We start from the raw sequence: 12,793 nt of genomic DNA on the forward strand, positions 1-12,793 counted from the left end.
AAGGCAACTTTGTATATCTTTACCATTCTCAGGACCCACCTTCCTGCACTCTCCCCACATTTATTACTCCAGATCCTGCTCCCAGCTTCTCCTACAGCCCCTTGGTGCCCCTCCACTTCTCCTCTAAAGACAGGGTTAATGGGAATAATGAGGACATACAAGAACATATAAGATACATATCAACAGGGCAATGCATGCCCCCCATTTTGTTTCCTGATTTCTTATCTACCTTTTCTTGCAACCCTTTCCCTCTTCCACACACTGTTCATCACTGCAGATTCTCTCCACCACGAGATTCTCTCCCCCTCCTCAATAGACTTCCTTAGTTCTCCTCCCTCTCTTTGCTCTTGCAATGATCTGGATTTGCAGGCAGGAAACCGACTTATTCCAGTTGACACATACTGGTTCCTCTGCCTTCCCATCCAACCCCGCTTGCTGCCTCTGGTATGTTCTCCTCCAGTTCCCTTCTCCCAGTTCCCGCGTCTGCTCCCCACCACCTCCAGGGAATCACCTGTCATGGTGGATGAGTTTGAGCTCACAGCCAGGCCTCCCCTATCTCCTGTGATCCCCTATCATAAAGCCTGCACCCATCTCTCCCGGTAATTTTCTTCACACTCCACTCCCCATAGCCAGTGATCTCTCTGACCGAGTCTGACCCTCTACCAGATCTGATCCTCTATTTCTCTTCCTGCCTCCCATCCCCTAATACCTAATTATTTTCCTGTACCCTCCTGCTCTTCCTACAGGCATTCTGGGGTTAGCTTACAGCTCAGGAATTCACCAAGACAGGATGTCTATTGGTAAAAATACAGATAAATACTTGGGATTCATCCCTGACCAAGGAGCTAAAATCTGTATTTTTAACAAACTCCTCTGGTGATTCTTATGTACACTGAAGGTTGAGAACCATGAGAAAGTAACAGTCAAAGGGGATTTGAAGTTCTCTCTCCAAGCTCCTGACAATTCTTGTGCTCTCTTCTCCTCAAGTACCCTACTTTCAACCTCACTTCTGTCCCCTCACACACCTATCACACACACACACCTATTTCTAGGTGCATAGTGACGTTCTAAAGAATGAATATAAACCCTTGGACCACCCCAAGGTTGATCTTTGGTAAGATCACCAAATTCTCACCTTCTGTACTCTATTTCACCCTAACCCAATTCCTTAAGTCTCTGGGGCCCCATGTCAGCAAAGATAAATTTGAGGTCTTAAATCTCCTTCCCTGTGTCACATCCTTTCCCGCACCCCCAATTATTCATGTGGGGGGGGAAGGAACCTCATTATAAGCTATCCCCTAATACCCCTGGACACAAATTTGCTTACCTTCTCTCTGCTTCAACTCACCTCCCTATTCCCTAAATCCCATTTCCCTTCTCACATCCTAGAGGCCACAATGCTATAAGGGAAGATAAGGTCAGGACCCAAGTTCCATAGGGTGCCCCAAGATCTCTCATTATCCCCACCCTACCTCCTTGCCCCTCTCCCCCACTGCCATTCTTTTCTGTTCTCTTCTCCCTATATGCTGACTCTTCTCCATCCCCATGCTATTGTGGGGGCTCCCATGTGGATCCCCAATCCAAATCATTTTCCCAGTGCTTTTGCCCACCTCTTGATCATTAGCCTTCCCCAATCTCCATATGCCATCTATCCCACAGTCTGGGAATGCTCAACAGGGTTGGAAATAGAGAGATGAGAAGGAGTCAGGTAGGGCTCACCACTACCTTGCTGTTTGTTATGATAAATAAACTAGAGCTCTCAAGTCTCTCAAAATTTTCCTCACTCTGTCTCTATTCCTTTCAGCTCCAACCTACGCCAAGACTTTACCTTGTTACCATGGTAAATGTAAACCCCCAATCCAGCTCCCCACCTCTGACATTCCCTCCACCCCCAACCCATTCCAGGGTTAGTTTACTCCCTCAGAGGATCAGTGTCTCCCAATACCTTAAATCCACCACCAGTTTCCCGAAACCCCTACACTTCTGCGAGACTCCCGCAGCGGGGCAGAAGGGTCTGCCTTGCAGCATGCTTAACCATCTTGAACCCCTAGACCCTCATCTTGGACCTCCAGCCCCTGCGACTCTCCCCGAGCTCCTGCACCTCCAGCCCATCTCCTGCCAGTCACACAAGGGAGGGGTCTGCCTCGCAATCCCAGAGACGACTCAGACAGATGGAGGCGCGTGCAGCTGGCTGGCCCCTGCCCCGCAAACCCCCACCTCCCACCCACCCCCATGTCCAGGGCTACCTTGCTGTCGTGGTGGATGAGCTTGAGCTCATAGTCCGGCAGGATGTCCCTGCGGCTATTCACGTCCTCCAGCGCCATCTCCACCGCGGGCTGGCAGGCCTGGCCCCCTGGCCAGCCCCCACTCATGGGAAACAGTGCCCCGATGTACACTGCGCGCCGTTCTGAGGAGGGGTGCGGGGGGACCCGCGGGTGAGGCCGCGGAAGATGGGGGGAGTGTGAGGCCCATACCGGAGCCACCCCTGCCGCCATCACAACCAGAAGCAGCAGTGGCCACCCCACCCGCAGAAAAGGGGCCCCTGGCCCCATGGCGTGGGGGGCAGGGGTAGCTGTTGGGGAGCGGAAGGAGCTCAGGGGGGACACTTTTCCCGGGGAGGGCTGCTGAGAGGGTGCCGGGGAGGCGCCTCCATCCCTGGTTTTGTGGGGAGGAGGGGGCGAGGGCCCCGGAGAAGCAGGGAAGGTTGGCTTCCTACAGCCCCCGCGGCTCTCGCCACCGTCGCCGCCACCGCGGACTCTCCTCGCGGACTGACTGACCGACGGAGGGGAGGAGGAGGAGGAGGAGGGAGATGTGGGGCTGGGAGGGGGCTCTGACGTCACGGACGGCGCGCGGCAGCGGGGGGTGGGGGGGCGGGCGGGAGCTGGGGAGGCAAGAAGGGGGCGGGGAGGGAAGCGAGCGCCTTGGTGGGAGCGACAGTCGGAGGGGCGGGGAGGGGAGGGGAGAGGAGGGGGGATGCAACCTCGAAGAGGAAAGGAACGAAAGAGGAAGGGAGGGATCTCACTTAAGGGGACCCGAGGGGAGGAGAAATGGGGACGGGGCGTGCCAGGAGGGCGGGGTGGGCGGAGGGAGCAGCTGGAGGCTGAAGCACGGAGGAACCAGAGGTAGGAAGGGAAGGATGAGAGTGGGACGGGAGAAACGGGGCTGGCGCCTGAGGTCTGAAGTGGGAGTATGAGTCGATACAGTGAAGCACTGAGGGTATGCGGGGAGAGGAAACGGTTTTGGAGGGAACGAGTTGGGTGCGGAAGGGAGACTGGTTTGAGGGAGTGGTGGGATCGTGGAAGGGAGCCTGGGGCGGGGTAGACAGAAACCTGAGAAAGGGAGACGGGACATGGAATTGAGAAAAGACAAGGGAAGGGGTCCACAGAAGGAAAGGATGTGGGGAAGAGCGCGAGAGGCCTGGCCAGGGTTGGGATGGGTGGGACGGGCTGAGGAAGTCCATTAGGTGAAATCCTAGGAGGCAGCAGGCTGGAAAAGGTTCCAGAGAAGGTCGCAAGAAACCCCACAGGGAAGACGTGGTGGAAGCTCAGGGTCTCCCAGCACCCTGCCGCCCTCTGCTGGGCTCTGCCTGACACCGGCGAGGCAGTCTGGGAGGAGGTGGAGCCCAGGGAAGTGTAGCCAAGCAGGGACACGGAGGGACCGCAGCCCGGAAAACCGGGACTGGAGGCAGGAAACAGGTAGGGAAGGAAGGGGGTGGCCGCAAACTGGGGTGGGTTGGGGAAGGTGACAACGGACGACGCCCCGTAGCCTCAAGGGCAGAATTTCAGGGGGTGGAGGGTGCAGAGTGAAGGGGAGGGCATTGCAGTGCACGCGGTAAGGGTTTCTCATCTCACCTGAGTGTGGCGTTCGATTCACTGGCAGCAGGAAAGACGGGGATCAGAGAAGAGTTACCACTGGCGCCCAGCTTCCCTGGCCTGATCCCCAGCCCCCTCCCACACCTGTCCATGCTGAAGACCAGGGAGGGCAGAAGCCTGCGTTTCTGAGGGGAGGGTGCCTGAGGATAAGAGCAAGGGGGGTCTGGGGATCAGGACTTATTTTCTTCTTCGAGTTTTCATAGAACAATAGAATTTGAGACAGGAATGCCGGTAGCTAAGTTTGGGGCAGATCTTGGTTCTGTGGTGCCTGAATATTACAAAATTGGGAATCTTTAAGAAAAAAATTACACATACAATTGGCTTTAAGCAATTGCTGTTAAAATCTTATTTCTGCAATTTTTACAAAAGCCTATTACCATATGAACACACATCCATCGAGCCCTCTATATTATTAGAGCACAGGAAGAGGGCCCTGTAGGTGAGAAACCTTGAAGCCTAAGTTTCGGTAGTGTCATAAGTCCACCCCTGGATGGGACTCTCCATTTCCAGAATAAAATGGTAAACTAGAAGCAGAATAACTGAGTTATGTGAGGAAAGTAAAGCCCAAGGATCTTGAAAGAATCTACCAGGGTAGAGGAAGTATGAGGCATAGGAATGGGATGACTGCACCCCAGGAGAGAAGATGGCAGAGTTCGGGTGCCTAGAAAAGGGAGAGTTTGTAGAATTACATGGCAAAAAAAAAAAAAGTAGACACAACACTGATTCCCTTAGGGAATAATGGAGGTTGTCTGGGAGGTATAGAAAAGGACTGTCTTCTTCCCACCCCATCCCTGAGTTGTTCTTCATCTTCTGATAGTGCTGCCTCCAATTTTAAGTATTTTACCCTATACGTTTCCACCCCCAGAGCTCTCCTTCTCCATTTTTCTCAGTACAATGTTTGATTTATTTCTGAGACTTTACAATAAATTAATTATATAAGGAATGGTGAGGGATCAATTCTAGAAGAGGGTGATGCAATGGAAAGTTCTAAGTTTAGAGAAAGGGAAAATTGGAGTATTTAAACCTTAAGAAGGTGAGAGAGGTGAGATTCATAAAGGAAAAGAGAAAACGTGAGGCTTTAAGAATTGGGAGCAGGAAGAAGATTTTTTTAAAAGGTAAAGGAAGGAAGCCCACAACCTACAGAGGATTTCCGGGACTGCAAGAGGAAGTTTGAGGCAAGTAATGGAGGAAAAAGGGACTTTCATCTCCCCCTTTCCAATGTCCTCCCCCACATTTTTGTAGCTCCCCATTCTTTCCCATTATCCATTCCCACCCCACTCCCATCCTCACACAAGCGTCCTCATCAGCTGCATGCAGGCAGCTGTTCCCCTCACCCTGGCAGTGGGGCTTGGGGGTGCTCCACTGGCCCTGACTACAGATGCTCCGGGAGCTGCCCACCAGATGGAAGTCGGGGTCACACCGGAAATCCACCCGGGCTCCGTCCAGAGCTGGGAGGTCCCCACCCGTCAGGAAAACCTTCCCATTTTCCAGGGTCAAATAAGACTTGGAGCAGATTCGGACTGTGGAGAGACAGGAAAATAAGAAGAGAGGCGAGTTGGAGAAGGCTCTTTCCCTTTAAAGAGCAGGGGACTCAGGTGTGGGTTTGGGTCCACAAGCATCCTGCGCTAAAGAAAATCACATGTGAAAAGGATTTGCCTACCTATCTTCCAATCCTCCCTTACCTCTGCAAGCATCCACACATTCCCGAAAGAAAAAAAAATTACCATTGTAGGAACCCAAGATGGGGCTATAAGCACACAAAATGGGATCTCTTCAAAGTCAGCTACAGTGGGCGGTTCTCTGGCTTTGAAATATGTAGATGTATATAACTTTGGATGCACAATCAGATTTTCTTATTATAGTTGGCTTCTACTAATATTAAACTGGCTTTTGTTTCTTGGGCATATGGTCTCTGGGTTGGTGACAGAGGTATTCAAAAATGTGATGAAATCATTTTAGAATTTTTTTGTCATCATCTGCCACTAATGATCCTCAAAGAGAATAATTCACAAGATGAATTATCAATGTTATAGGCCAATGAGCAGTGGCCTAATGAAGGGAGGATGAAATGAACTGTGCAGGCTGCTAGCTCTACTACCTCCAACCGCACAGAGCAAAACCGCTCTTATGTAGTAGTCTTTCAATAAATGTATTTGTGAATTTTGGTATACTGGATTTAAAGTGCTGACTTGCAAGCAGTAATGCTAAGTTTGCGGCAGGAAAAGGAATGGTCTTGAAGAGGGGAGGGGCTTCCGAGGCTACTCACCACAGCGGCTGGGTGTGTCCATATCTGTCCAGGAGCCGTTGGCCAGGCACTTGCGGACCTTGGGCCCTACCACCTCGCGCTCCCCCCGGCACACATACTCAATCTCATAGTCCACCGGCAGGAAGTTGATAGCCTTCACCTGGTCCCGAGTCAGGCCCCGGTACCTGATGCCCCCTTCCCAGGGCGGGTGTATGATCTGGCAACCTAAGGGGTGAGTGGGGGAGGCATACAGAGAGGAATGGTGGGAAAGAGGAAAAGGCAGGCTCCCCAATGGGAGGCAGGGGAGGGTAGGGCGTGGTCTGTGGGCAGGCTGGGGACAGAGGAAGAGGGATGGGGCACTAGAGGGTGGGAGTGGGGACGGGTACAGATCCCCTGGCTAAAGGACCGAGAGTAAAGGGCCAGGGTTAAAGCTGATGAGAGAACCCACAAGTGGGGAGGGAAGGGTGCTGGGTGGAGGTAAGGAAGAAAAGTAAAGAAATCATGAAGGGTATGATATGTGGGTGGAGCTTTTATTTAAAAAAAATAAAGGCTAAATGAGGATATTTGAGTTGAATTAGGACAGGAGGATAAAGGGGGCCTTATAAGATCATCTGGACAGCAAAGTGGGACCAAGAAAAGGGAGTAATTGAGGTAGTAATGAGGGGCTGGGAAAGGGATTGAGGCGGAGAAAATAATGCATAAAAAGGTGGTATAGTGTAGTAATGTGGGCAGAGAAAAGGGGTGCTGGATAGTAACGTGGGGTGACAGAAAGAGGTCAGCAGTAGTAAAGCGGAGCCGAGCAGAAGGGGTTGCCAGACCGGGATGATATGTGAGACTGATGGGATCGTGATGAGGACCAGAAATGAGGAGATGCAGGGAAAGGGAAGTGGGGCGAAGGAGGGCCCGAGGTCGTCGAAGAAGGGTGCACCTTCCGAGGTGGCGTTGGGGGTCTGCGCCCCGCCCGCGCCCGGGGGGCGGAGGAAGAGTGGCGCCAGAGGCAGCAGCAGCAGCAGCATCTAAGTGAGAGGCGGCCATGAGGACCGGACCGAGCCCCGCCGGCGCGGCCCGTACCCGGAGACTACTCGACCTCTTGCCGGTTGCCTCGCAGGCTCCGACTGGGCTGAGCCCGGGGACCAAGAGAGCGCCCCGCGGAGGAGGCGGGGGCGGAGCCCCGCGCGGGGGGGGGGGGAGAGGAGGAGAGAAAGCCTGTCCCCACCCTCCTCCTGCCTCCCTCGGCCCCCAACCCTCCCGGGACTCCACCTCTCACCACCTCCTCTCCCCCGGCCCCCGCGGCTCACAGGAGCCTGGCTTACCCACGCTCCCGGGATCGGCCGCCTCAGCGCTCACCGATTCCATCCCCGCGGTTCCTCCTCTCCCCGAGCCCCGCTTCCCCCAGCTGGGCCCTGCGCCCACTGCCCCCTCCCCCATCACGCCGCGCGCCCCTCTCCGAGCCCTGCTAACCCGGGGCCCTGGCTCTTACCTCGGCGCGCCGGCCCGGTTCCCCGGCTCTCCCCGGGCCTCAAGGCCCCAGGCCCGGCCGCTCCTCCCCGCTCCCCCCCTCCTTTCTCCTCCACCTTTCTCCTCCTCCCGTCCCTCCTCCCCTCGAATCCAGGCTCCAGCCTGGCCAGGGTCTCTCCCCTCCTCTCTCGCTTCCCCCAAACCCCACCCCTGTCTCTTCTTCCCCGGGGCGGCGGCAGCCACGGGAGTGGGGAGCCGGGAGGGAAGGAGGCGGCGCCGGGGACCGGTGAGAGCTCCCGGGCGGAGGGAGGAAGGAGGGTGCAGGGGAAGGCAGGGCGGGGGGAAGAGAGGGGAAGACCGGGGAGAGGGCGCCTCCCACAACCCGAGCCCCGGGAGCCGCCCCGGATCCCAGCCCCGCCCTGGACCGCCCACAGCGCGGTGGGGCGGGCGGCGGAGAGGCGCGCGGCTGAGAGGTGGGAGAGTGGGAGGTGCACTTGTGCACACGCACTCGCCGCCGGGCACTGGTCACTACCCGGGGACCTGCGGGCAAGACTATTGGAAGCTGAGGTCGGGATGAGGGAACCCGAGCCAAAGGCAGAGGAGCTGGCGCTGAGACAGGGAGTCTGGGATGAAGGTGGAGAAGGACGGCTGCACAAAGAGAAGGCAGCCCTGGATCCGGGTGACAGGAGAGAGGCAGAGGCCCAGGAGAACTGCGACCGGAGGGCAAGAAAGAAGAAACCTGGGTCAGAAGGAGGTGGGGGAGGGGGGCTGAGGGCCACTTAAATGCGAGAAATGTGGGTATAGAAAAGATTTCTGGGAGACTAGAGCAGCTCCATGGTCCAGCAGCATTGCTACTCGCCTGCTCTGCAGGGAACGCGCAGAACGGATTGGAGGCAAAAAAGAAAAAAAGAAAAACAGGGAGGGGGACATCAAGGAGAGAAATTAAGGTACGAAGGGAGTAAAAGGACAAAAGAAAGAAGAACCTCCAGGTGGTTAGAAGCCAATATTATCTAAGGTACTCCAGCAGGGCCTAGCAAACAGTATTTCTTGACCAAGGGCAAACTGGAAGCTCTAAAGACAGCAGGTACAGACCTTTCTGACGGCTCCAGAAGCTCTTGGCTATACCTTGAAGTGGAGGGGTGTGTGTGTGGTGTGTTGTTGTTGTTCGTAGGTCTGAGTTTGGGCTGGGAGAGGAAACAGTGGGCTCCTTCTTGCGGAGGGACCAAACAAAAAAAAAGCTTCTTTCTGACTGGTCCTAGGGGGAAAAAAATGGTAGGAAGAAACCAAACACTGAGAGACTGACTAGAATTGAGACTCTCAACCTTCAACTCTTTTTTACAATAAATATTTTGTAATGACACTTTTACTGTCCTAAATTGAGATTCATGGATGAGGCTCACGCCTGTGATCCCAGGACTTTGGGAGGCCGAGGCCGACCAATCACTTGAGCTCAGGAGTTTGAGACCAGCCTGGCCTGGCCAGCATGGCGAAATCCCATCTCTACTAAAAATAGAAAAATTAGTCTGGCGTGGTGGTGTGCGCCTGTAATCCCAGCTGAGACACCAGAATCGCTTGAACCCAGGAAGCAGAGGTTGCAGTGAGCCAAGATCGCACCACTGCACTCCAACCTAGGTGACAGAGCAAGACTCCATCTCAAAAAAAGAAAGAAAGGGAGGGAGGGAGAGAAAGTCATAGATGATATAACCTACCTACATACACACACACACACACACACACACACACACAAAAGCAAAATGCTTCCCTTTCTGTAATGTAAAGGGGAAATGAAAGAAAAGTAACTTGCAATAAAATAACATAAACAGTATTTTAATGTGTGAGTGCCGAGGCCCGACTACCCTAGAAGTCTTGATGGAGTAAGCAGATGCTTCCACCTATTCACAGAACCACGGGGATGGAACTGCTACCAACACAGGCTGATCCAGGTGCTGAATTGGTGACTCAACTATCTCCAGCATGTTGCCATCAATGAAGTGATTTAACAAAATGTTGAACAACTCTTGGTAGCAAAGTTAATTTTCCCTAAATTTACACAGAACTATAATTGCATTCCTAGAAAGTTCACTGTATATTTAAAAAAAAAAAATTTAACTGTATTAAGTTCTAGGCTCAGATAATTAAACACAGGTTTTCACTACATGAATGTCCTAGGGGACTTTTGAGAATCTGGGTGAGGAACAATTCTTCAACATGTAGATAGTGCTTTGAAGAATATCTTACACCTCTGTCCCACCCATAAATGTCAATAGTGCCCCTTCCCTTATCACCTGAAGTCCTGAGTTCAAGACCAGCCTGACCAATGTGGAAAATCTCTACTAAAAATACAAAATTAGCCAGGCATGGTGGTACATGCCTGTAATCCCAGCTACTCAGGAGGCTGAGGCAGAAGAATCACTTGAACCTGGGAGGCAGAGGTTGCAATGAGCCAAGATCATGCCATTGCACTCCAGCCTGGGCAGCAAGAGTGAAACTCAGTCAAAAAACAAAACAAAACAAAAAAAAAACAGCTAAAAGATGTATCAAAATGTTAACAAGAATTGCCTCTGGGCCATTAATTTTTGCATACTTTTCTTTTTTTCTTTTTTTTTTTTAGACGGAGTTTCACTCTTGTCAGCCAGGCTGGAGTGCAATGGTGTGATCTCGGCTCATTCAAGCAATTCTCCTGCCTCAGCCTCCCAAGTAGCTGATACTACAGGTTCACGCCACCATGCCTGGCTAAATTTTGTATTTTTAGTAGAGACGGGGTTTCACAATATTGATCAGGCTGGTCTCAAACTCCTGACCTCAGGTGATCCACCTGACTCAGCCTCCCAAAGTGCTGGGGTTACAGGTGTGAGTCACTGTGCACGGCCTGTACACTTTTCTTTTGTCGTATTTGCTGTTCAACTTCTGTTCAAATGTTTTACAAGTGTCTCCTCTATAAATCATTTCTAATTGATTTATAAAGGTTTAAAAGAAAACCTTCCTAAGCAAGTTGAATCAATATAGCTAAAACCTGTTACTTGTTTGGGAGGCAGAGGCATTTGAGGGTACAGACAGGGGCTCCAATTATATTCACTATACAAACCACTTACCTTTTTCCACCAGTAGCTGCAACTTCCTCCTTTCACATCTTTTCATACTCCAATGTCACTGCCAGGATTCCTGGCCATATTTTTCAGGGTATTTATAAAGGTCCTTCTAGAACCACTACTTGAGTATCCTAATTTCATCCTCCCCACAGTCAGTCTACTTCCTTCTTTTCCTTTTACATCAAGTACACAACTTATTTCCTCTGGAAAGCTCCCTGGGCTTGATCCAGTTCTCTCACTTCTGTAAAATTTGTACCTTTGGCAATGTCATCTCCTCTTGCAGTTTTTGACTGTTTTTCATGGAGACAGTGGAGTTCCTACTCAGATTACTGGAAAATGACAAATCTTATTCATTTTAGTCCCCATACTTTTTAAAAATTATTTTTATTTATTCATTTATTTATTTATTTGAGACAGTCTCACACTGTCATCCAGGCTGGAGTGCAATAGTGTGATCTCACTCACTGCAACCTCTGCCTTATGGGTTCAAGCAATTATCTTGCCTCAGTCTCCTGAGTAGCTGGGATTACAGGTGCCCACCACCGCTCCCAGCTAATTTTTTGTATTTTTAGTGGAGACAGGGTTTCACCATGTTGGCCAGGCTGGTCTCAAACTCCTGACCTCATGATCCGCCTGCCTTGGCCTCCCAAAGTGCTGGGATTACAGGTGTGAGCCACCGGGCCAGGCCTCCCATACTTTCTTTCTACCTCCTTTTCTCTCTTCTGCCTCATCTTCCATCCATCCCTGAGAACATATAGCCCAGAATTTAACACGCTGGGAGCCCTGAAAACATATTAACCAATGTAATTCAATTTACTGATGATCATGTAGATGCTAGGTGCATTTTGTGGGTATCTCATTAAATTCTCACCTAACCACACAGAGTGGTTATTCATGTTCTATACTGAGCCTAGTAAACTACCATTTAAAGAAAGTAAGAAGCAAATCAGAGGTCACACAGCTTTAAAGCTGACAGAGCCAAAATTTGCACTTAAGTTCACTGCACTATTTCCAAATTCTTTCTATTGCATTGAGAGGCTTAGTTTTGAGGCGCTTCTCTCACCCAACTCCCACTCCAAGGCATTTTCTATCAAAGGTCAACTGCAGTTCTGTTCTCTCATCTGAAGCAGTGGTGATCACTGGGTGAATGGAAGATGTTCATGTCCTCTTGGATTAGGATGAAAGACCTGTCTTCTGGGAGAGTTTTCTGTCCTATAACAGCTCTTGCTGTTTAGAAAAATGTATAGGGCAAAGGTTTATTATTCAGATGTGAAGTTATTTACACTCTGGGATTCACTCTGGCTTTTTAATGAGGTTTTGAACTCTTTCCGTCATATTTAATATCACTAAAATAGGATATTTTTGTGAAACTGTTTGATCCTTCCCCTCAGTTTCCATTTGTATGTTCTCTTTCTTCCCATCTTGATAGATACAGGCACTCAGAATCACTGAGCCAGAAAGAAGTAAGAGAGTAAGGGAAAATCTTTCTTTAATAAACCCTCTCTATTGCTCCCCACACACAATTCTAGTTTGGTTGCTGTCTTCGTCTATTTGGGCTGCTATAACAAAATCTCTTGCACTGGGTAACTTATGAACAAGAGAAATGTATTTCTGACAGTGCTGGAGACTGGGAAATCCAAGATTAAGTTACTGGCAGATTCAGTGTCTGGTGAGGGCTGGCTTCCTCATAGACTGCCATCTGCCATCTGCCATCTAGCTGTGTCTTCACATGCTAGAAAGAGCAAACAAGCTCCCTGGGGCCTCTTGTATGAGGGCACTAATCTCATTCACACAAGTCCCCACCACTTAATACCACATCACATTGGGGATTAGGTTTCAGAACATGAATTTTGGGAGAACACAAACATTCAGACCATAGCAGTTGTACATTCTTGGCATTTCTGGCCTTGATTCTTCGTGCCAATAAAAGGACATAGGAAGCTCATGAAGCCATTTCTATCATGTCTTTACAGGCATGTACAGGTGAGCCCAGTTTGGGAGTCACAAAACCAGTGAAATTAAAAAGCCACATTATGAATACCTGCACTAGCACTTACCACCCTCACCCACAAGAAGCCCTGAGGTAGTGGGGATCCTACCCCTGTCTCAGGAGTGCCCAGAGCCCATAA

The 12,793-nt window shown here is 50.9% G+C and overlaps 1 protein-coding gene across 4 annotated transcripts in view; it reads right to left on the bottom strand.

Moving 5' to 3' along the window:
* The window catches only part of GABBR1 (gamma-aminobutyric acid type B receptor subunit 1), a 43,864-nt gene extending 35,939 nt beyond the window's left edge, over positions 1–7,925 (bottom strand). For 2 of the 4 annotated variants that reach the window (XR_004438622.1, XM_033216547.1), the window contains exons 1-6: positions 7,598–7,865; positions 7,046–7,133; positions 6,139–6,342; positions 5,207–5,392; positions 3,852–3,872; positions 2,247–2,407 (exon numbers count right to left, since the gene is read on the bottom strand). Coding sequence is in view for 3 of the 4 variants with exons in the window: in XM_033216547.1 (XP_033072438.1) it covers positions 2,247–2,407; positions 3,852–3,872; positions 5,207–5,392; positions 6,139–6,342; positions 7,046–7,133 (660 nt within the window). In the remaining variant the exon portion in view is untranslated. Of the gene's footprint in view, positions 1–2,246; positions 2,408–3,851; positions 3,873–5,206; positions 5,393–6,138; positions 6,343–7,045; positions 7,134–7,597 lie in introns of all 4 variants that reach the window. The other 2 variants (XM_033216546.1, XM_033216548.1) reach the window with 2 other exon arrangements.
* Positions 7,926–12,793: the final 4,868 nt, after the last annotated feature.

The sequence above is a fragment of the Trachypithecus francoisi genome, unplaced genomic scaffold, assembly GCF_009764315.1.
Source record: "Trachypithecus francoisi isolate TF-2019V2 unplaced genomic scaffold, Tfra_2.0 Lachesis_group10, whole genome shotgun sequence".
In the NCBI taxonomy this organism is placed as follows: domain Eukaryota; kingdom Metazoa; phylum Chordata; class Mammalia; order Primates; family Cercopithecidae; genus Trachypithecus; species Trachypithecus francoisi.